The sequence below is a fragment of the Protomyctophum bolini genome (genome assembly GCF_963924005.1).
Source record: "Protomyctophum bolini genome assembly, chromosome: 9".
Taxonomy (NCBI): Eukaryota; Metazoa; Chordata; class Actinopteri; order Myctophiformes; family Myctophidae; genus Protomyctophum; species Protomyctophum bolini.
Window position 1 is genome coordinate 34,638,619 of NC_137870.1, and position 23,431 is coordinate 34,662,049.

General features: G+C 44.7%; 1 protein-coding gene across 1 annotated transcript in view; it reads left to right on the top strand.

Annotated features, from left to right (window-relative positions):
- The window catches only part of rsrc1 (arginine/serine-rich coiled-coil 1), a 185,360-nt gene that overhangs the window by 25,122 nt on the left and 136,807 nt on the right, over window positions 1-23,431 (top strand). Inside the window, exon 4 of the mRNA XM_080772203.1 lies at window positions 16,349-16,549. Coding sequence (XP_080628329.1) covers window positions 16,349-16,549 — 201 coding nt within the window. The remainder of the gene's footprint in view (window positions 1-16,348; window positions 16,550-23,431) is intronic.

Below are 23,431 nucleotides of genomic sequence, written 5' to 3' on the forward strand. Positions count from 1 at the left end.
AGAAATAGCATAATTTCAAAAATTCTGTCCAAGAACAATGTTTTCTCAACAATTTCAACTTCAGGGAGTGTGTTATTGAGATTGTTATTTAATATTTATTTATTTAATCAGGATTCATTTTTCTTTAATATATATATTTTGATTGCTTTTGTGCCTTTATTGATAGTCTAGTCACAGTGAAGACGGACAGGAAAGAGAGAAGGGGAGAGACATGCAGCAAAGGTCGTCACGAACGGGACTCGAACACGCGACGCGCTGTCAGGCCAGAGCCTATACGTGGCATGCGCCTGGACCACTAGGCCAGCGGGTGCCCCCCAGGATTCAATATGAATCTTTATTGTATGGTATGGTCTTTTTTTATTCAGTTCCTACTTAAACCCACATACTGTAACAAGATTAACCACTTTGGCACTGGCATTTTAAGGCTCACAGCCAATCAGGCCATTTAGAAATAGCTGAGACACGTTCCAAAACCTCCATATGTAGTCTCCCACTCACTAGACCGTCCGACACACAACCTGTTGTGCCAAATAGGGCTGAGCCCCGATTGGGCAGGGCTGTTGTGGGCCGGGTCCTGGTTCGGTGCGACACATACATACAGTACTGTAGTGGGCCGGGTCCAGGCTGGGTGCTACACATACATACAGTACTGTTGTGGGCCGGGTCCTGGCTCGGTGCTACACATACATACAGTACTGTTGTGGGCCGGGTCCTGGCTCGGTGCTACACATACATACAGTACTGTTGTGGGCCGGGTGCTGGCTCGGTGCTACACATACATACAGTACTGTTGTGGGCCGGGTCCTGGCTCGGTGCTACACATACATACAGTACTGTTGTGGGCCGGGTGCTGGCTCGGTGCTACACATACATACAGTACTGTTGTGGGCCGGGTGCTGGCTCGGTGCTACACATACATACAGTACTGTTGTGGGCCGGGTCCTGGTTCGGTGCGACACATACATACAGTACTGTAGTGGGCCGGGTCCAGGCTGGGTGCTACACATACATACAGTACTGTAGTGGGCCGGGTCCTGGCTCGGTGCTACACATACATACAGTACTGTAGTGGGCCGGGTCCTGGCTCGGTGCTACACATACATACAGTACTGTTGTGGACCGGGTGCTGGCTCGGTGCTACACATACATACAGTACTGTAGTGGGCCGGGTGCTGGCTCGGTGCTACACATACATACAGTACTGTTGTGGGCTGGGTGCTGGCTGGGTGCTACACATACATACAGTACTGTAGTGGGCCGGGTGCTGGCTCGGTGCTACACATACATACAGTACTGTTGTGGGCCGGGTCCTGGCTGGGTGCTACACATACATACAGTACTGTAGTGGGCCGGGTGCTGGCTCGGTGCTACACATTCATACAGTACTGTTGTGGACCGGGTCCTGGTTCGGTGCTACACATTCATACAGTACTGTTGTGGACCGGGTCCTGGTTCGGTGCTACACATACATACAGTACTGTAGTGGGCCGGGTGCTGGCTGGGTGCTACACATACATACAGTACTGTAGTGGGCCGGGTGCTGGCTGGGTGCTACACATACATACAGTACTGTTGTGGGCCGGGTGCTGACTGGGTGCTACACATTCATACAGTACTGTTGTGGGCCGGGTCCTGGTTCGGTGCTACACATACATACAGTACTGTTGTGGGCCGGGTCCTGGCTCGGTGCTACACATACATACAGTACATTCCACACACACCCATGCCATGGCTCTCCCTAGCTATGCTGCCAAAACCAAACCACGCCCTCACTACCAATGTGCATTCTAGTGACTTTAAGCCTGCCATCACAGGCTGACTATAAACACAGCATACAGGTGTGTTTCCTTTGTCAGGCACCATTACATCCTTCTGACTGGTATCATTATACTGAAGAATTTATTGTAAAATGTATTATTTTTTTATCATGTATTTTAAATGACAATAACCTGCCACAAAAGATGTGACTGAAGTATCATGCTCATGTAACCGTATAGTTATTCTTTGTATGAGTGATGCATGGTAGATATTTGGTTTTCCAACAAAGACTGTCTTGATTACATTTCAGGTGATTGATTGATTGATTGAAATATTTATTAACAGTTTGCAGAATTACAGTACACTTCAAGCACAAACTCAATACAAAGACTGTTAACTGTGAGTGGACGACCCAATTAAGCATTACACTTGTTTACAACAGGGTCCACCTTGTTCAATTCATCAAAACATTTAGAGACGTACAAATAGACACTTCTATATACCGGTAGTTAAAGAACAGAACAGGAATTCAACAGGTGACGCATAGTAAGCAGATGCAGTTGATTAATTTCACATCTACAACAGCTAGTTCAAAAGATTTTTAACAATATTCTGTAGTTTCCATAGAGCAAAACTCTCATATTATACCGGTTGAGTGTCGCTCGCCTCTTCCTAAATCTTGTTGTTCAAATTAAAAGTTTCTTACCCGGTCCATCCAGCCATATTCTCTAGGCTTTAAAACACGCGGGGAACTTAGATTATGTGGAATGACAGATGTATTGGACACAAAGTGTTTTTCCTCTCCATTTCTTGATCTCTCTCCCTACCTCTACTTCTCTCACTCTCTCCTTGTTCTCTGTGATGGCAGCTCATAAAGAAACACATTTATTGTTGTAGAAACTTCTTCATGGGACAAAGCCTAGCTGTTGTTATCAGAAGACAACTTTATTTCATTCCACCGTGTAGTGGCAGAGAAACTAATGGTGTGTGTGTGTGTGTGTGTGTGTGTGTGTGTAGTACAACTGTGAGGTTGTGTTTTACAGGGCGGTATTTCAATTGTGACTCCGGTGTTTAATTAAGTGTAGTTTCCCTTTAGTAGTGGAATGTGTGTCTGCTTTTTGTCGGGGCCCGTTACCTCTGAGCTTTTTTTTTTTTTCTTCTCTTCTTTTTACAGTCCACCCACATGGTTTGTCTCAGCGTTTATGATTTTTCTTATACCTGAGTTGTGAGGTCCCTAAATCACTTAAGCACACGGGGGCCGAGCCGTCCACATTTAGACAATAAAAGGCTGTTATGGTAAAGGGCCCTCAGATCTCATACCACTTCATAAATACATGTGTATAAAAGGTGGGGGGGGGGGAGAAACCCCATCATCTCTGACCAGAGAGAGACTGAGAGCACACCTGCTAATTGGAGCCAGCTTGATGTGAAAGCGTGACTGTCTGCTCCATGAGCCTCAGTCCTTTTCTTTTATCCTCTCCTGCCTTTTTAAATGTTTTTTTTTTAACCCGCCCCCCTCACTCCATTTGTCCACACCTCTACTTTCATGTCCTCGTCTCTCGTGTGTAAGTTATAGTCTGTCGCACACAGTGGTGTCGCTTACCGACAAGGATGGACCGACGGGCTAACTATGTGTCGCAATCTGACGTGTTGAGCTTCAACGCTATTGTTTCCTCTACAACACGCTATCTCCCAGCCCTCCAGGCCAGAGCGTGGCGCTAGTGCCAGATAAATCTGCGTTAACTTATAAGCTTACAAGACGCGTCACTTCCGGCCCGCCGCGGAAGTGATAGCCCGCCATATTTGAGCCACATGCTCATTCTAGGCTGTGCATCGACGCGCGATGGGTTCACTTTCATATAGCGTGATCATAGTTCAGTCATCATCTTCCGTTCTTATCTCACACTGGTCACGCTAAAGTCTCTAGAAGCGTTTATAGGCTGTTCCGAACAAGATGCACGCTGAAGTCAGAAATGAAGACAAGAACATTGTCCTTCTGGTCAAAAACAATGGAGAGTTCTCTAGATTAGGAGTTACGAGCCATTCTTTTGGAGCCGTAAACAAGGAAGTTAACGGCAGTGCGCATGCGCAAAACAACAAGGAGTACACTGCAGAAGGAGAGGCCAAGAAAAAAATTAATCTATATATATTTTAATAACGCCTATACACGTCCTTAGCAGTAGCTGATTGTGTTAACACTAATTATGCTAAGGCCATGGGTATCAAAACCATGGCCTTAGCATAATTAGTGTTAAGAGTGTGCGTGGCCGCGTGCACGTCGGATCTGGATGTAGGTGTTTTTTCCATGTGAGTAAAAGTAAAAAACAATAACATTTTTAATTACTGGATTAAATTAAAGAAAGACTGACTTTTACGTTATGGCACAGATGGGGTGTGGTACTAGCTCAGTGGCCTTGTGGTTAGAGTGTCCACCCTGGGACTGGGAGGTCGGGGTTTGATCCCCGGCCGGGTCATACCAAAGACTTTACAAATGGGACTTGGTGCCTCCCTGCTTGGTACAAATGGGACTCGGTGCCTCCCTGTTTGGGGGTAAGTCCCTGCGACATACTAGCGCCATGTCCAGGGGGTGTACTTGTACATCAAGCTGCGTCACGCTACAGAAACAGGAGAGGGCTCCTGCCCTATGGGCCTCATGGCTCGGTAAGGCTTACTTATACTTACTTACAAGTGACCTTTGACACGGTCCTGTTTCTGGTTTGACATGAATTTTCACCTGAAGGTCAGAATTCTATTTCTCTCCAGAGCAAGCAAGCAAGCAGGTTCTTATTATCTCAGTAGTAAACATTTCAGCAGTTGCTCAGGAGTCCAGTATAGTACAGTACGAGTGCAGTACACAGTCTGTACAGTACAGTTTGCACACACGCACGCACTAACTCCCGCACTCGCGCACGCACAGCACCACTCAGTTCAGACGGGTCTGATTTTAAGTCACTTGCTGCATCTCATCTCATCTAGTTCCCTGGTTCCCAAAAAAATAGTTCAAAACGCCTCGCTTCGCGCCATGTTGTGAATTTCTCTTTTGGGTCTCACAAGCTAAAAAGTTGTGGAACAACTGATCTAGTTGAATCGTGAGAAAACAACTCATTTTGCCTGCTGATTTATTCATCCTGTAACAACCATCAGAATGCTTGTTACACGTTCATCTATAAAAAGTCAAAAAGTTGGCTTAAAAGCAGTTCTGCCCAAGTCCTTTTTAGGAATGTAACGCGTATTATAATGTGACGTAGGCAATAATACACAAAGAAGCAGCAGTGTTGGGAGATGTAGAGTCAGGCAGAAATGCCAGAGATTTCACCAAAAAAAGGATTTAAGCAATTATTCTATATATGCTCTAACGATGTGGGATTTGTGTAGTTTTCCCCTGCTGTGATCGTTCACAAGACAGGTTGAAAACCGTTATCAACGCTCTCCTAAACCTGCATAAGTATAATCCTTCCAGCCCCCCTCTCTCCTCTCCTGACAAACTTCCATCAATCTTTTGGGGTGGTGGTGGTGGTGGTGAGGGGGGGTAAAAGTAGGGTTCAATTGCATGTGTGGCTGTGAGTGAGTTGGCGAGTTAGCACCTAGTCTGTGAGTGACCTCCACTTGACCTTGTGTTTTGGGCGTGAGTGGCTGGGCCGGGCCAGGGGCCTGCCACGACCCCCCCCCCACACACCCCCCCCCCCCCCCCCCCCCACCTCTGCTCCAGCTGCTAATGGGCGTCACTTGGGGCCTTGGAGGTCAAAGGGCGCAGCGCTCACCAGACGGCTCAGTTTAGGATTGCGGCGAGCCGGCCGAGTGACACCGGGCATATGGGCAAATGGAGACATCACATCGGCTGACCATGGCACGCACGCACACACACACACACACACACACACACACACACACACACACACACACACACACACACACAGACAGACGCACCACATCTTGATGTAGAAAGTGATCTTTTTCTCGTCGGCTGGCTGTCATAGGTTCATATAGATCTGAGGCGTCTTTGAACGCTTTTGAACTCTGTTAAATGACTTGACCTTTTGGCTTGTGTGTGTGCGTGCGTGTGTGTGTGTGTGTGTGTGGGTGGGTGGGCTACAAGGGTCTCATTTTGGCTTCACAGCGCTAGTAGCATAACATTGCAGATGTTTGTGTTGGGAGGCAATTTTGAAAGCAAACTCGAGATTACGACAAATCTAAACACTACTTTTATGAAGTGGAGGGAAAACGGGAGGAGAAAAACATTGTGAGGAACCTTTCATGCGGTGTCTTTGCTGTGTTAATTGCGCTAGCAATCAGCTACTTTGCAGCACTTTCTTGTCATGCGTGTGTGTTTTACTTTGTGTGGGTGTGAGCTTTCAGTGTGCACGAGTGTGTGTGTGTAGTATAAGTGTGTGTGTGTGTGGTGCTCGGAGGAAACTGATAATGTAGCTGCATGGGTAGGGGGGGTTGGCTGGGGGGGGGGGGGGGGTGGTGTTCATTGCAGCTTGGGAAATGATTTCAACAGCTCTCATAATTAGAGGAATATCATAAATTAAACTTGTGTCTGCCGTCGCGTTTGAAGAGCACTCAAAAGTAATAAATTCTGGACGGTTAACATATTTGCATTCCGTTCGTTCGGCGAGGCAGCGTTTCGTCTGGAGGAACAGCTGTTTTGCACGTCTTTTGGCAGCAGGAAATGCACAGTGCCTTCACTCACAAGGTGCTTTTTAAGAGAGAGAGAGAGAGAGAGAGAGAAAAAGACAAAAAAAAAAGGAAAAAACATTGAGATGAGCAGAAAAAAGGGATAGTTGACTTTTAATGGTGGAAAGCTCGGCGCGGCGCGCCGCTGTCTGTGTGCTCTGTCTTCTGCAAAGAACTCGACGGGGAAGGAGGCTTTAATGAAGTTCCTCAAATGTGGGCTTCTCCTCACTTTCAATGCGACCGTTTTCTTTTTCTCTTTCAATCTGTCTCATTGCTTGTGAATGTCGCCGAGATTCTGTTTGTAGTGCTGCTGGGGCCATGTGTGCATGTGCAGTTTAGTGTGTGTGTGTGTGTGTGTGTGTGTGTGTGTTTGCATATCGGTACTTGTGAGGGACATAGTTTTCCCCCCAAGTATAGGACAATTTGTGAAATTAGATTTAGTTGAGGACAATTTTACTAGGCCTCACAACATAAATGGTGGTTTTGTGGTTAAAAAAGCTTTTTACATTAACCATTAAAACTGGGACAGCATCTGCGTCATGTTACATTTTTGTGTTGGCTATTCAAAAACAGCAGAGCGCCGAGCGCCGGAGTTCCCTCTCCAGAGCAACATTAGTAACTTCTTCCTGGGGTATCCCGAGGTGTTCCAAGGCCAGTGTTGAGATGTAATCCCCCCCATCTGGTCTTCACTAGATGCCCCAACCGCCTAAGCTTGCTCCTTTCCAAGCAAAGAAGCGGGTCTACCCCGAGTCTCTCTCGCGTAACTGAACCTCCCACCCTCTCTAAGGGAGATGCCAGCCACCCGTCTGAGAAAACTAATTTCGGCCGCTTCTATCTGCGACCTTATTCTTTCGGTCATGACTCACACTTCATGACCATAGGTGAGAGTAGGAACGAAGATTGCTCGGTAGACAGAGAGCTTTGCCTTCTCGCTCAGCTCTCTTTTCGAACAGTGCGTTAGAGCGACCGCAATACCGCCCCTGCCGCTCCGATTCTCCGGCTGATCTCCTTCTCCGTCGTCCTCTAACTCGTAAACGAGACCCCAGGGGTACTTAAACTCCTTCACCATGGCGTAAAGTCTCATTCCCTACTTGGACTGCACAATCCATCGGTTTCCTGCTGAGAACCATGGCCTCAGATTTGGAGCTGCTGATCATCATCCCAGCCTCCGTACACTCGACTGCGAACCGGTCCAGTGAGAGCTGAAGGTCTCGGCCCGATCATGGTGCCATCAGGACCGCATCATCTGCAAAAAGCAGTGAAGCAACCCTGAGCTCACTTGTTTTCAAAATAGATAATTATGCACATTGTTGTTACAAAAAAACGTATTTTTTCCCCGACGTGCATAATAAATGTCAAGCACTACCAACTAAAGGGCTTTACGTGTACAATGTGGTAAAGACATCAAATAAACATGTCTGTCTGGAATGAAAGGCATGTACACATAGTGTAATACAATGACTTTTAGGGGTCACTACATTCATTATGAATATCGGAATCTTCCGCAGACAGAGAGAAAATAAATATGATTGTGTTGATTTAGTTAATTTCTGCAGCCTTCTTGTTCTCCAAAATGGTAATGAAATGGTATCGTCCTCTAAATATCCATATCGGACAACCTTCGATGTGCCCATGTGTGGATCAACAAAGCTTGAACATGACATGATCATGTTTACTGTGATTATGTTTACATTTCATACCGTAGACAGCGTAGAGTAACTTTAACCAGCAAATACAATGATATATGAACAAACGATACCGATATTGTGTCGATATAAGTGGCAAATAGCGGCTGATACTGATATGCGATCGATATTTCGGTGCATCCCTAGTAAATAATGCAGCTGATGTGTCCCTATTTTGGGGACAAAATCTGCAATCGACCTCAGACCCAAGAGAAGCTTGTTTTCTCAGCTCCTCGTGGCCCGCAGTGGCAGCAGGTAAAGGCTAGGGTTTAGTGAGTGGGTGAGAGAGAGAGAGAGAGAGAGACACAGTGGTCAGACAGAGGCGGCTGTCGCCAGCAGTCCCCATACTGAAATGTGATCGGTTTGCTGTTACACAGAGATTAATCACTGCTGGCCCTAATGGACCCAGACTCTGGTCACCACATCACTTACAACGTCATTTTGTTCCCTGGGTCCTCAGCAGCTATACCACGTATGCGGGTGATTTCTGCCATATAAGGCTTAACCTATTTTGGGCCGGGAACCCCTCTTGGTGTTTCAAACATTGTTATAATTTAGCTATTGAAAAATAGCAGATCTACAATCAGAGTGGCGCGCTACGAGCTTGTATGTCTGCTATTTTTGAAAAATCGAGAAAATATTTATTTCAGAAAAACTGGAGGCTTTAGAAGAATGGGTTAAATAAGATATCGTCTCTGTCTGAGAGGAAACCTCATACGTACAAAACTGTTACTTTTCAGGATTCACAATTCAAAAGTAGCAAGAGTAGCAGATCAACGAGGGGGGGGGATGAATGAGTGTCCATCATTAAGGCCTGGTGTTTTCTGTTTGTTTCTATATCAGTGGTGCTCAATATTATGTTTATTATGTGTTGTATATAATATGTTTCTATATCAGTGGTGCTCAATATTATGTTTATTTGGCCGCCGACCCCCTGTTGTTCCAGGGACCCCAAAAGTTCTGAAAGAATATATATATTCAAAGATTTGTTCCACATTGTTACACTTTTTCAATTGCAGACCTACAAGCTTGTAGCGGGGCACTCTGTGCCATGCTATGAGCTTGTAGATCTGCTATTTTTCAATAGCTAAAGTATAACATAATGCTATAGGCACCAAAAGGGGTTCCCGCCCAGAATGGGTTAACTGGTGGAAAGATGAGAGTGGAGTAAAGGGAGCAATGCAGTGAGACTGTGTGTACGTGTGTATGCTTGTATTATAATTTGGAGGGCCAAATGCCCCCACCCAAGCTTAGTACATTTGGAGAAATAAGACATTTTGTCAATTATTATACTGTCTGGTACTCGCAGGCAAAATGGTTGTGCTATGTGGATCAAATTAAACATTGGGAAAAGATTCAAGTTAGGATTATACGTTTAGAGGTCAGGTCATGCTTTATTTATAATTGGTGTGTGTCGCACACTGGAAATTATAGATCTACAAGCTCACAGTGCATCGCATCGCTACGCATTGCGAGTTTGTAGATCGACAAATTCCGGTAAAATTCAGAAAAAAAGGCCTAAAATTGCCATCCTAAAATGTTGAGTATAGTAATGCGTGCGTGCGTGCGACCGTGCGTGCGTACGTGCGCTCCAGGGAGGGGTATAGTAGCTCATCATGCCTACATCCCCAAGCCTACGTAGCAGGAATAATGATTTAACTCCGGCTCGAATTCCAGTGGAGACGCTCCGCCTGAATCCAACACTAGTGGTATCATGTGGCTGCCATTAACGTCCAATTTTCAATGAAAACCGTGTTTAGCAGAAATAGAATACAGACTGATAAGGGCAACACACCATCCAGCTTCACACCCGGCCACATAATTACCCCAATAGGTCCGTGGCGAGGGATCATATCCTGCCGCACACTGGGGGGTCAGCGGCCGATAAGCCTCAGCCCAGCTCCCAACATGCAGCGTAATTACTCTATTGATAATTCACCGGGAAAATGGCCCCGGCCAATTGCAGAGCGGCGATTTAATGGATTGGGAAAGCGAACGGAGGGAGAGGGAGGGCGGGAAGGCGCTGGCTGAGGGAGGGGAGAGGTGTGTGTGTGTGTGTGTGTCGGGCGAAGGCCCCTTTTAATAGAAATGAAAATATGTTTAGGCCATAGGGGGACCCATTTTCCCTCGAGATAATAAGGCGGCGCGAAAATGTAAAGCAGCAGAGGACTTGGCATGGGGTCCGACTGTGTCTGTTTATCTGTGCGCTGTCCTGCATTAGGCCATTTATCCGCTGCCTCAAATTAGCTAATCATTCTCCAAGGGGAAGGACTTGGTCAGGAAATTGACATCTAGCAGCATAGACCTCACTCTATTAACTACAGTAAATTTAATTTGCCTGCACACCCCCCCAGAAGTGCACTGTTTTTCTCTGCCTTCTGAGAGAGAGAGAGAGAGAGAGAGAGAGAGAGAGAGAGAGAGAGGGAGATGGATAGAAGGGGAGAGAAACACACAGAGAGAGAGAGAGAAAGAGAGAGGCTGTGTTTATTACATCTGCTGCTCCTGGCCACAAGTCGCTTGGCTACAAATATGAGGCCAGGGCCTGGAACGCTGCTGTGACTGTCTCCTATTTCTGCACACATGTAGTGTTGATTGCAAACATATGCAACGCGCTGTCAGCAGCACACATACTGTAGCATACTGTTGGCCCGTACCGAGGCATGTGTCTGGGCCAATGATGGATGTTGTCACACTGAAAGACCCCCCCCGTGCCAATCGGTTTGTGTGCCCCCACACTTATGGATCAGATCTGTATCACTGACCACCAGCGCAGTCGCTGCCGGGAAACCTCATATGTCCTACAATTTACCTTTTCAGGATTCAAATGAAGAAATGACATGGAAATCTGCTATTTTCTGCTACTTTTGTGTGACACTGTAGTAATAGTATGACAAAGTAGGGCATTCATTTACGAAAAGTTACGAGGTCTACTGCCCGAGAGCAATAATTTCATATTGTCCTAGACTTTTAAAAACAAAAAAAGTTTTCCACACTTTTAGAGCATATCCGTGGTCATCATATGGACATACCTAACAATGGATGCCAAACCAATGGGAACATTTCCATTTGTGTGTATTTTATATCAAAAGTCCATACAAATCAATGACTTCCTTTGAACAAAAAAGTGATGCTTGATGAAGGGTCATCATGACGTGCCCGCATGAATAACGAATACAAATCTATCTTGATTTCATTCACCTGTTGTTTGATTCCCGTCGCTGCACGTTCTTCCAAACACAGCTGATTTTGATTACAGAACTACTCCGTTTTTAGTCTCATTTAAGATGACATCCAGACACATTACTCATTTTAAACTTAATCAGCATGCTAAAATATGTATCTGATTCGGAAAACATTCTAGGTTAGAAATATGCCACGTAGTCTGTCTGTCTGTCTGTCTGTCTGTCGTACCAACAGGTGACAAAGTCCCGCTGTTGAGCTTCCAACTGTGCACAGGTGCATGATGGGAAGCTGAGTTTTTTGTGCCTGTCTCTGTCTGTCTTAGTGCCTGTGTCTGTCTCTGTCTGGGTCTAAGTATTGCTGTTGAGCTTTAGACTGAGCACTGTAAAAGTACAGTATGAGTACAGTACGAGTACATTATGCATTGTACTGTATGAGTACAGTACACAGTACAGTACACAGTAACTATAGAGTAAAAAACCCCAAAAACGAGTTCCTCAGCGTTTTTACGGCCGCTAAATCTCTTCTTAAATCGCACACATTTTTTGTCTTTGTTTACACCTGTTGTTGATGTTGTAGGATATAACTCCACAAAGTATAGAGGGCATGCATGAAGTGAAATGGAAATCCAGTGGCAAAGTGAGTTTAATGTCGTTTAAAATCGTTTAATGCAATCAGATAGGACTTTTCTGTTTGGATGGGGCGTCTATCAAGGCCAGAAAAGTAGCTTTTTTACACTCAGTAGGCGTTCCCACATAACGTCTGGGTATGATGATGATGTCACGCGCATACCCTCTATTGTCGCTCTGTAGCTTCCTGCTTACGCTCCACAACGTTTGACCGGCTTGAGCCCGCCTACATTTCTTAAAGCCGTAGCGCCCTAAATAATCTTTTTCCACCACTAACAGTGGTTCATACATATACACTATCATCAGAATTCAGTAAAAACGGGTTGTCCAACGTCCGGAACTGTCCATTAAAGGGGAATGAATCCCAATGGCAGTTTTCTAGTTTCTATCTGTCTGTATTGTACACTGTGTTGTAAGCAACGCAGCTGCAAATAATAATGGCTGTATTAGATTTAGGTTTGGCCAAGGGGAATTGACAATGTCAGCTACTGTCTGTGCTTGCACATTGGCCCATCCATGGCTCTGGGCTCACCTACATCTAACACAGTGGGCTATTTTGTCCAAAAAGTTAAAAGTAAAATACTTGATTTCATACTTTTTAGTTTTAAAGGTTAAATTTAACCTTCAACATATAAACTTGTTTATGCCCAAAATGATTGGATATACAGGTTTTAGCAATTGTACAAATATTACACCTTTATTGCTGAATGTTCAAGCATGTTCTAATCATGTATTTTTTACAAATATTTCCAAATATTATTATTTTTAACATTTATCTATTTTACATTTCGGTGCCCACTCCTCCTGTCACCATTCATCTGATTGGCTGCAGCTGCGTTGCTTACTAGCCTGCCATGATTTAAATCCGCTGTCGTTTTGAACCTGAACTGGAAGCACAAACTACAGAATCAGCCCAGTAGGCTGAAGTGGTTAACCTCAAGTAAACACGCAAAGCCAGACGTCATTTTCGGGGGTTAAGACCGCTGTCATGTTGAGTGAAAGGCACGTTTCATAACACCGTAGTCATTTTGGAGACGAGGGTACCAGAAGCAGCTGCTCTCCCTGTGGTTTCAGAGTGCAGAGTGCCACATGTCCGGACTGCAGTGCTGGAAAGGAACGGTTATGCTCATTAATGCTCATTAATCAACATTTCACTTTTCACTTCCATGTAAATGTGCCAGAGTTAGCCATAAGCTAATTTACATCTGTAGTCCCTGAGCAGGCTCTTAACATGGTAGTAAAACTAAACATACAATGACACATACAGTATAATACAATGCAATACAATAGAGATAAAAGAAAGACAGAGTGTATAGTGTGCCAGCACACAACACCATGCGTTGATGCCATGTGTGCATGTGTGCAAGCACCCAACACTATATCCATACAAAAACACAATACAATACAGTACAATACAACACATGTATTTATTTTACTCCCCTGCAATTTGTCATTTATAGTTTTACTTGTTACTTTGCAGACTTTGATTATTGATACAAAACATATATTAACCACGTACCACTAAGGCGTTGGCCAGTTGGCGTGTTGCATTGCGATCTGATGATGATACCTACACATCTTAACGTTACGCGTTGGGCTAAGCGTTTAGGAAACGGAGCACTAGTGCAGGGGTTCTCAACCCGTGGGTCGCGGGGGGGTCGCCAAATTATTTTGGGGCTCCCCCCCCAAAAAAAGAAAAAATATATATATATATTCTGCAACTGAATGGCTGGAAAATGGAAATGAAGAGTTTACATGGTACACATAGTACATGCATACATTTTCCTTAATGATTATATCTGGTTTCAGTATTAATTTATGATATATTTACTCTATTATTAACCCATTTTGGGTGGGAACGCCTTTTTTGTTTTAAACATTATGTTGTAATTTAACTATTGAAAAATAGCAGATCTACACGGTTTCAGTCATCAGATTTGATTTGTCTTCATTCCATGTATGTCGGAATAAAAGTGAAGTTGAAATGGTGGCTGTGCTGTGCTGTGCTGTGCTGTGCTGTGCTCATCAGAATAGCCAGCGGCCTCACTGATTCCAGCGGGTGTCAGTGTGTGTGGTGTTGTCTCTGTTGTTGCTGTGACAGGGCATCGTGGAGGAACATGATTAGTTTTCCATCAGGGGAGAGACAGCTTTTGGACGTCCCAAACTGCAAACTAATAAAGCGGGTGGTGGGGTGGGCCGTGGGGGTGGGGGGAGGTAGATAAAGCTTCCGGACAGCAGGTTTGACTGTTTTTATAGACAAATCAATAAAGTGATAGATGATGGAGAATAACTGTGTCTCTGGTGATAACCTACTGGGGGCTTTCACATCAACTATCTCTCTCTGGCACGCATCGCGTCGCATCGCACGCACTCACACTTTCACTCTCACTTTCACGCACACACATACAGTCTGTATGATTTAACATGCCTTGTCCAAATTAATACAAGACATGAACAGATTACGTGACATTATTGTATTTTTAATTTGTGTGTGTGTGTTTGTGTGTGTGTGTGTGCATGTGTGTGTGTGCGTGCGTGCGTGCGTCATAAGTAATGGTGTAAATCTCACAGTGTAAATCACCTTATGACCACTTTGACCAGAGGGCCAGTGTCAGGATCAATACTGTTCTCAGAGCCTGGTTCTAATTGGCCACATCAAACCCTGTGCGTGTGTGTGTGTGTGTGTGTGTGCGTGTGAGCGCATCTGTGAGACTAGAGCCTGAACAAGGCCAGACATACGGATTAAAAAAAAAAAAAATCGAAAAACTAAACCAACACAAATAACGTTTTGATAGATAAAAAGAGAATACATACATTTTATAAAAGATAGTTCATGTACTGTACAAGATGTGTCACAATGGGTTTGTATATTAGCTATTTTTGGAAATGTTTGAAAACGTTTTCTTTTTTTGCCGTCCAACCTTTAACGGCATTCCCCAAATAGGGCCACCAAGTTAAAAGTTTAAAAAGATAACCTTTTAAATAAAAAATCTTTCATTTAAAAAAGGAAAATTATAATTAGCAATCTATGGACCAAAGTGATATATCAGTGGGCTGTAGTTCAAGCATTGGTGCATGACTTTATGAGCACTACAAGGTTTTAAAGTTCTGTTATTTATTCTTACGTCTTAATAGTACACTTAATAGTAAAAATGACTTTTGTTTGGCTCCATTGACAGTACTCTCTCTAACCAGCTGTCTGTCTGTCCACTGTACATGCACGCACAAACGCACACATGCAGCACGCGCAAGCGTGCACATGCACACACACACACACACACACACACACACACACCCACACAGAGTTTGTCAATGTCATAAGGATCAAAAATTGAATCAAATAAATAAATAAAGGGGCAGTGAAATGGAGCCCGGCTGTGTGGGCTCGTACACATTGCAGATTGTTTATTTGAGCTTGTCCCAATCCATAAGATATATTTCAGAGTGTGGCAGGGCACACAACATTCTTTAAGCGGAGAAATATGTCCCGAATCCCCAGAAAATTGAAGGAAATGAAAAGGAAATCTTGAAAGTGTTTGTGAATGCCGGTGTTTTAAAAATAAATTAAACGCTGTGGAGCTGAGCTGTGTGCGGACTTCTCTCTTTTACATTTTATCTACCTATTGTCCAGCACCAGCAAGGGAGTCGATGTGAGCAACCCACCTGTTTTAAAACTTTTTTAATAGGCTCTCACGTTGTTAGTTTATGAAGTTTATGAAAGAATGAACACTTTAATGAAGTTGTTCAGTTTTGTCTTTAATGTTAGCTTAGAGGGCATTTTGTTTGCAGCAACAACACAAAATACAGACAACAAGGGATATACCTGTATGTACTGTATATACAGCTTCTATTTGATTAAAACCATCAGAAACACACATAGACACATGCATGCCCAAGTTGGGCTCATTATAACTTTAACACCTCCGTGTGGCGACTTGAGTGAAGTTATATGTCAAATACATGGTGCATGAAGTATTCTCTTGCCTGGTAATCTATTTAGCCGTTTGATAGCTCAGATAGATAGATCATTTTTTTTAATCTCGGGTAATCTCACCCTGAGGGCAGTGCACTGGTCACTGATAGGCTTCAGGGTATTTCTGGTTTTAAGATTGAAGCTTTAAATCATCAATTCATTGAAAACAGTAACCTAAAACAGACTTCTATAACACTTTTTGGACAGGACAGCCGCTGCTGACCTTGTTGTGTGTGTTTTCATGAAGAATGGACACATCTAATTTAACTTTATCTATTCTTGAGGTAATTGTTTTATCCCCCAAAACCACAAAGACTAACTTGACATTTTGGGACACACAAAAAAGTCAGTGTGTCCAAAATCGTAGTTACTGCACTTTGGCTCAGTAGGGCAATTTATCGTTAACACCTCCCCAGTAACGATGCATGTTTTGTCACGACTCGCAGGTCTCAGTCTCGGAGCAGACGCCAGCGCAGCCACAGCCGCAAGAGGAGCCGCAGCAGAGAGCGAGACCGCAGCCGACGCCACAAGGCCCGGGACAAGGACCGAGAGAGAGGCAAGGACAAGGACCGAGCACGAGACCAGGAGGACAAGACAAGACAGGACAAGAAAGACAAGGAAAAGAAAGACAAGGAGAAGAAAGCGGCGTAAGTAACAAGGGAGGAGCGGGTTCTTGGGGCACTTTTACGCACTTCACACATGCTTCACCTCAGAGACGCACACTCACGCACACGCGCGCACACACACACAAACGGAGAAATGTGTCGGACGTTACCGAACTCATCAAATAGCGCAGAGGTACACAGAAGCACAAAACGAGTAAAGTCCAAGTATGAATGTGGAGTTAAAGGCGGAAGGTGGTCTCTGCTCCTCTGTCCCTCCATCCATCAATCCACCCTTCTGTCCATCTCTCCATCCATCTTCTGTCAACCTCTCTCCCTTGTTCTCAACTCCCTGTGCAGTCAGATACTGATGCTGCGCTCACAGTTCAAATTCTACAAAACCACCCAAGGCGTGGTCGGCTACACTGTTGCCGATTAGCCTTTTCCTTTCTCTTGCAACATGCCTCGTTTGCTTTTATCTATCGTTTTGCTTTTTATCTATTATTTTGTAACAATAAAAAACTCAAATGGTTGAAAAGAACATTACAAGCAGGACATGTGTGGAGATTAATGAGTGGAAATGGCTAAACAAAAAATGATTTTCAATGATTTTCAATTCATTTCAATGATGATTGATTGCCAATTCCACCGTGTCATTGGAGCGCTGAAGAAACGTTGAAACCGGCTCATGTTTCTTGTAGCTTTTGTAGCTTGTAACGTAACGACAAGTTGAGGGCCGTCAGTTTGTATGCTCATGTTGCTGCCTTCCATTTTGTGTCATTCCTTTGTTGCGAGACGAGACGCCCTAATGACGTGAGAAGAAGCACTGTAGATGATAGTGACTGTGCCGCTCCGGTGCAATTGTCACTCCATGGCTTTATGCGTTCTCCTGGCCCTGTCGGCCCAGGTGCAATATGTCTGGGAGACATAATGTGATTCACATGCATCTCCACTGACTCGGTGCCGGCCTAAGAATAAACAACAACACAATATACACTTATACAGCAGTTGGGGGGCACAAATAATGTGTGATGACCTCACTTTGGTCAAAGGCTGTAATAATCCTAGAAACAACAGGTTCCAAACTGTAAGCCTCCCTCCCAGAGCTGCAGGTTCCTCCGGCGCGGGTCTAACGACCTCAGAGCTCACTCACACCGCTATCACGTCGCTATCCAGAACAGAAGCTCTTACTCCCACCCCCCTGCGCGGCACGCTGTAATGCGATTGGTGGCCACCGTAATGTGATTGTGGGCCAATTGTTTTGTCTGTCATATTGAACGGTGCAGATGCGTGGGTGTTCGGGAGTGGAGAGTAGGATAATGTGCTAACCAGAGGTCCGGTCGGACAGACGCGTGCAGTAGCTCTTTGGACAGACTCCCTCAAAATGGACAAGGTCTAGGGCTAGGCTATATTTAGTATTATTTGGTTGGCGTGTGTACCACATGGGCTCTAATTCCAGAGAGAAAGTCGCCGGTTTGATTCCCAGCCGGTCGGAAACCATTTGCTGCTTGCTACTTCTCTGTTCTCGTTCCGCCTGTCTTCTGTCTGTCTCTCTGTGACTATCGGATAACGTAGGCTCAATGAACTATAAAAAAAGACTAGTGCCCATCCAGATTTCATTAAACAAGAATGACTCTGTCATAACTGCCAGGTGCAACGAGCTCTTGTAGCGCCTGTTTTAGTTTGTTTCCGACGTTCTTTTGTTGGTTCAATCACTGTGTTTTGTTATGGTTGTCCTCGAACTCCAGTTAGCTCCTAACATTAGCCTCATTGTCAGTAGTGGTGGGTGCAAATGTACTCCAGGTGCTTTTCAAGCACCTGGCAAAAAGGTATGAATTAATTCTTCTACCAAATATCACCCTCCCTTCCCGGCTTCCCTCCCTGACCACGGGCCAATTGTGTTTGTGTAGAAGACTCTTGACAAAGCCGGATCCACAACGGTGGATTCGAACCCACAACCTCCACAGCGGTGGGCACGCACTTTACCGCTGCGTCGCCCGAGCGCTAATGCAGTCCATTTTTAACGGCGACAACACAGAGCTGTAGATGAATTGGTGTCATCTTTAATCACGGTAATCAATTAATCTTGGATGGATATTGGATACGGAAGAAGATAATCAGTCTGGGATCTGTTATGGTTGATTCCTCAAGGTCAATGAGCCAAGTTGAATAGACGGAAGGACTAAAACAGCCTGGGTAGTAGTAGGTACCCAGCAGTGGTTTACTAAAGTACTGCGCTTAAGTACACTTTTATATTTCACTGGAGTGTCTCCAATGTTCAGTACTTTTACTTCTACTCCACTAAATCTCTGTTCTTTTACTGCACTACAATTATTTGAAAACTAGTTTCTAGTTGCTTTGTAGCTTTTTCTTATTATTTTATATAACAAAAATACATTCACTTCAGTCCGATACATACATTTAAAAATAAAATTTAATATAAAATTTTAAACTTGTGAAATGGGATATTTCAAGTACTTTCTAATTTTGGTATTGATACAATTTACAATTTATGCATTTAGCAGATGCTCTTAATCCAGAGCGATTTACAGTAAGCAAGAACAAAATCATGGGAATACATCGTATACATAAAAATATAGACTGTATGATATCATGAATCATACATAAGCTATGAACCTAACAGTGGAATATCTATATAATTAAACTATGCATATATACTATAGTGCTATGTCTACATAAAATGCTATCTAAGTTAGATAAGTTGAGCCTTTGCAAGTGTTATGGGAAGTGATACGGGCTAAGATGGAGGTTTTAAGACTACGGCGGAAGATTGAGTGAGTCTGCAGTTCTGATTGCAATTGGCGAGTGCATTCCATAGTTTTTGAGCTAGAAGGGAGGAGAGTTTGGGACGTGTGGAGTGTTGTCCCGGCGTTTTAGTGAAGGTACTTCCAGCTTACCTGCTCCCCTTGATACTTTTACTTTTAATGTGAGTATCTTTTCCACCACTGGTACCCAGTAATCTTCAAAGGGAATTTAAACCATCACACGTTTGGCTGACATAATACAATTCTCTTTTTTTAACTACCAGAATATACAGTATGAATGAAAGTTCCATCTATTTAGTGCTGGTATTTTGTGTATGAATAAATGGCCATGTTGATGCAAGATTTATTCATAACAGTATGAAATCTCAGTGGGTGAGCAAAGACAGGGTTATTTATTTGAAAGGAAAGGGACTGTATATTATATTTGCAGCTATTACACATTGCCTTTATTCCTTCGATCACTATCACAGCAAACAAATAAAAGTAACCGTGAAAATGGAAGGCCATGCATTATGTCTTTATTTTCTTATTTAGACTTCAATATCCTTTAAAACCGATAGGAATCTCACACCTTTATCTCTGACCCCGCTTTAGAGTGTGTGTGTGTGTGTGTGTGTGTGTGTGTGACTGTGTGTGTGTGTGTGTGTGTGACTGTGTGTGTGTGTGTGCAGTTCATGTGTGTCTATACCCGTGGCAGTTTATTTTTACTTAGCGTTGTTCGTGTGACGAATTGAAAAAAAAAAGAATACTGCTCTACAAGCTCATAACGTGTATGCACGTTGTGTTTTGGAAAGTTATTTCCTAAAATAGGGATGTTTCCAGGCTAAACGTGGTTAAAATGTCTTTCTTTCTAAGCGTTGACTCAATGACAGGCCAGTTTTTGTGTGTCGCATTATTCACACCCAAATGTCTTCAGACCTCAAAGTGACTTCTAGCTGGAGTTTGGCTGCCTCTCAGTCTGACATGCACCACTTCTACTTCTAGCTCAAGACAGGTTGAGGGAACACTATGTTTTAGTCTTATGTAAAACAATGCAGTCTTGTCTTCTGGCTGTGGCTGTCTCTCTGACGAATCTCTCCTCTCCTCTCCTCTCCTCTCCTCTCCTCTCCTCTCCTCTCCTCTCCTCTCCTCTCCTCTCCTCTCCTCTCCTCTCCTCTCCTCTCCTCTCCTCTCCTCTCCTCTCCTCAACAGTGCAGGAGAAGGGAACTCTTTATTCAAGCTCCCGTTCCCACCTTGCCCCCCCCCCCCCCCCCCCCTCTCTCTCTCTCTCTCTCACACACACACACACACACACACACACACACACACACACACACACACCCTTCTGTCATTTACATCCAGGGTGCAGGAGTTGGGGTGCACTGGGGTGGGTGGGTGGCGGGGTTAAGGAAGGGGCTTTTTTAGATTCTGTCAGGATGAAAGAGGGCCCCCCCTCACAGGAGCACGCTGACATATACTGTGTGTGTGTGTGTGTGTGGTGTTGTCATCATTAAACATTTAACACACTGCTCTGGTATGACAGCAGGCAGCGTGCTTCTCTGGCTGCATGTTTTCATGCAACATTTATTGAAAAAGACGAGACGTTGTTAAGAGATCTTGTTGCCTTTCACCCATGGCAAAGGCTAAGTGGCTGATTGTTGGCCTGCTGGCGCGCACGTGCGCGCGTGTGTGTGTGTGTGTGTGTGCACACGTGTGTTTACTCGGGCTCATCTATAGGGTCGAAGGTCATCTTTGCTCCGTGTAATTCTCTGGGTCTGTGTTTATAGAGGAATCCGACTAGTGTCACATGAATCGTCAATGTTTGTTTTTCTGTGTAAGATTTGCTCCATTGTCCACTTAAGCCCTACTACGCGTATTTATATATTCGTCGTCGTACGATGAGTTGTGACAAATAGCCAACCTATAAGCTCACAATGCAACGCATGAGGCTGTAGATTGGCTTTCATGACAATGTTCAATGACTTTCACAAAATAGCGATGCCAGGTTGTAAGTGGAAGTGGAAATGGACATGTTTTAAATCCATTTTAAATACGCACGCACGCACATAGAGCACAGCAGATCAGATGGGTGTGGATGGAGTGGTGTGGTGATTGTGTGTGACGGGGCTTAGTGATTACCTGGTTGGAACAACACCTTGGTCTTTTCCTTTCTCTCTCTCTTTCTTTCTCTCTCTCTCTCTCTCTCTATCTCTCTCTCTCTCCCTCGCCACTAGCCTCCCTGCAGGCTCCAACTTTAAAGCAGGGCAGAGGAATAGTGTGCGTTCAGTAGAGAAGTCTCTTCAAAGTGTTGACCTTTCCTCGCTGATCTCTCCATGATGGATCAGTGAGGCCTGCTGCACTGGTGGAGCTCTGTCCAATTAGGATGAACTCTACGTACATCTCTCTCTCTCTCTCTCTCTCTCTCTCTCTCCGCCAGCTCAGTAAGACAGTGAGTGTGAGAGACTGTACCCCTGACACTGCGTGCCAGTCTTGTGGGCACTAGTTGTGTGGCAGCAGGGTCAAAGGTTAGGCCTAGCTGAAGAATCCCCCCCTCCCCTCCCCTCCACTCCACCATGGCATCGGTCACTTATCTTCTGACCATGCAGGTTAGCTATAGGGTCTAAAATCCATTCAAACTGCCAGAGCATCTTCTGGGGTTTTCTTTTGTTAAAAGAAAAGGGAAAACAAAAAAAGGTTTTAATCTTCATGTTTTGGGCAGGTCATTAACCCATTTTCTAAATCCTGACAGTTTTCTGAAAAAGCTATGTTTCTATGTCAGTTGTTCTTCGATTTTTCAAAAATAGCAGACCTACAAGCTCGTAGCGCTCCACTCGGTGGCGCGCTATGAGCTTGTAGATCTGCTATTTTTCGATCCTCAGTGATGTATCCCCAGCCCCTCCTACGTCTCACCAGGTCCACTCCTGCTCTCACCAGGTCCAGCCCCTGTGCGTTGCACCAGCACCAGGCACTTTATTCAGGAATGGTGGATTCTCGAGCCGCAATGGTTCCGCAGGCTCCACCTTGCCCTTGGTGGTGCCGCAATGGATCTAATTAAATAAAATAGTAAAATATGAAAAATTAAAATAAAAGAATAACCTTTTTTTAATCATATCTTGGCAGATATGATTTTAAAAAGCGCCTAAAGCATGTATAGTAAAAGTATATGTACATGTAGTCTTTAGCAGCAATAGGGAATGTGTAGAATAAGCGTGAGGGAGATAATTAGAAGGCTGTGTGCAGAAAGTGCAGAAGGCATAACATCATTTTCACTTGTCCATGTACATATGGGGCTTAAGTGGTTGGCGTATAGCTGTTTAGTTGCTGGCTTTACTTGACATTTCCATCTACAACGAGCCCTCCCAACGTCTGGAGAGAATGTGATTGTTTGGTAATTCCTCTCATTAGCGAGCCTCTCTCCCCTGACAGGCTGAACACACAACACACACACCGGGTCCCGGCTGGGCCTGCGGGCCTGCTGGGGTTTTTAGCTACATACAACCCTGCTCCGCTGGCTCAGCCTTAACCTTCTGCACGCCTAGACGCTGTGAGGCACAGCGCACAAAACTTAACAAGATACCACGCACGCACACACGCACTCGGCTGTTGGTTTAGTTTCTCACTCCCGTATACTTGCTCCACTCCAAGGAAATGACTGTCTGTTTCTTTGCCTCGGTTGAACATCTATCGGCTCATTAGTGTTGGTAATACACAGAGAAAAAGTGCGTGTGCTTGTGTGTGTGTGTGTGTGTGTGTGTGGCTTCAGCCTGCAGCATGTCCATTGGGAGGGTGTGTATGGGTGGTGTGGATGGCACTACTGGCATCCGTTAACATGTGTGTGTGAGTGCGTGTGTTTGTGCGCGGCGTGCGCTAGTGTACGTGTGTGTGTGTGAGTGCACATTGCTGGACTACTCCAGGCGGTGTCTGTCTGTCTTTGGGTCCAGAGACGAGGCACAGAGACTTCAAACATGGTCCTCGGAAGAGTTAGGATGCACACGCATTGACTCAAATCAATGAGGTGTGTGTGCGCGCTCACGTGTTGTGTGTGTGTGCGTGCGTACGTACGTGTGCGCTTGTGTGTTCAAGGGCTAGCACCTTGGCCAGGAGCGTGTGTGTGTGTGTGTGTTTGTGTGTGTTTTTCTGTGGTTCTGTGGGTGCTCTATGT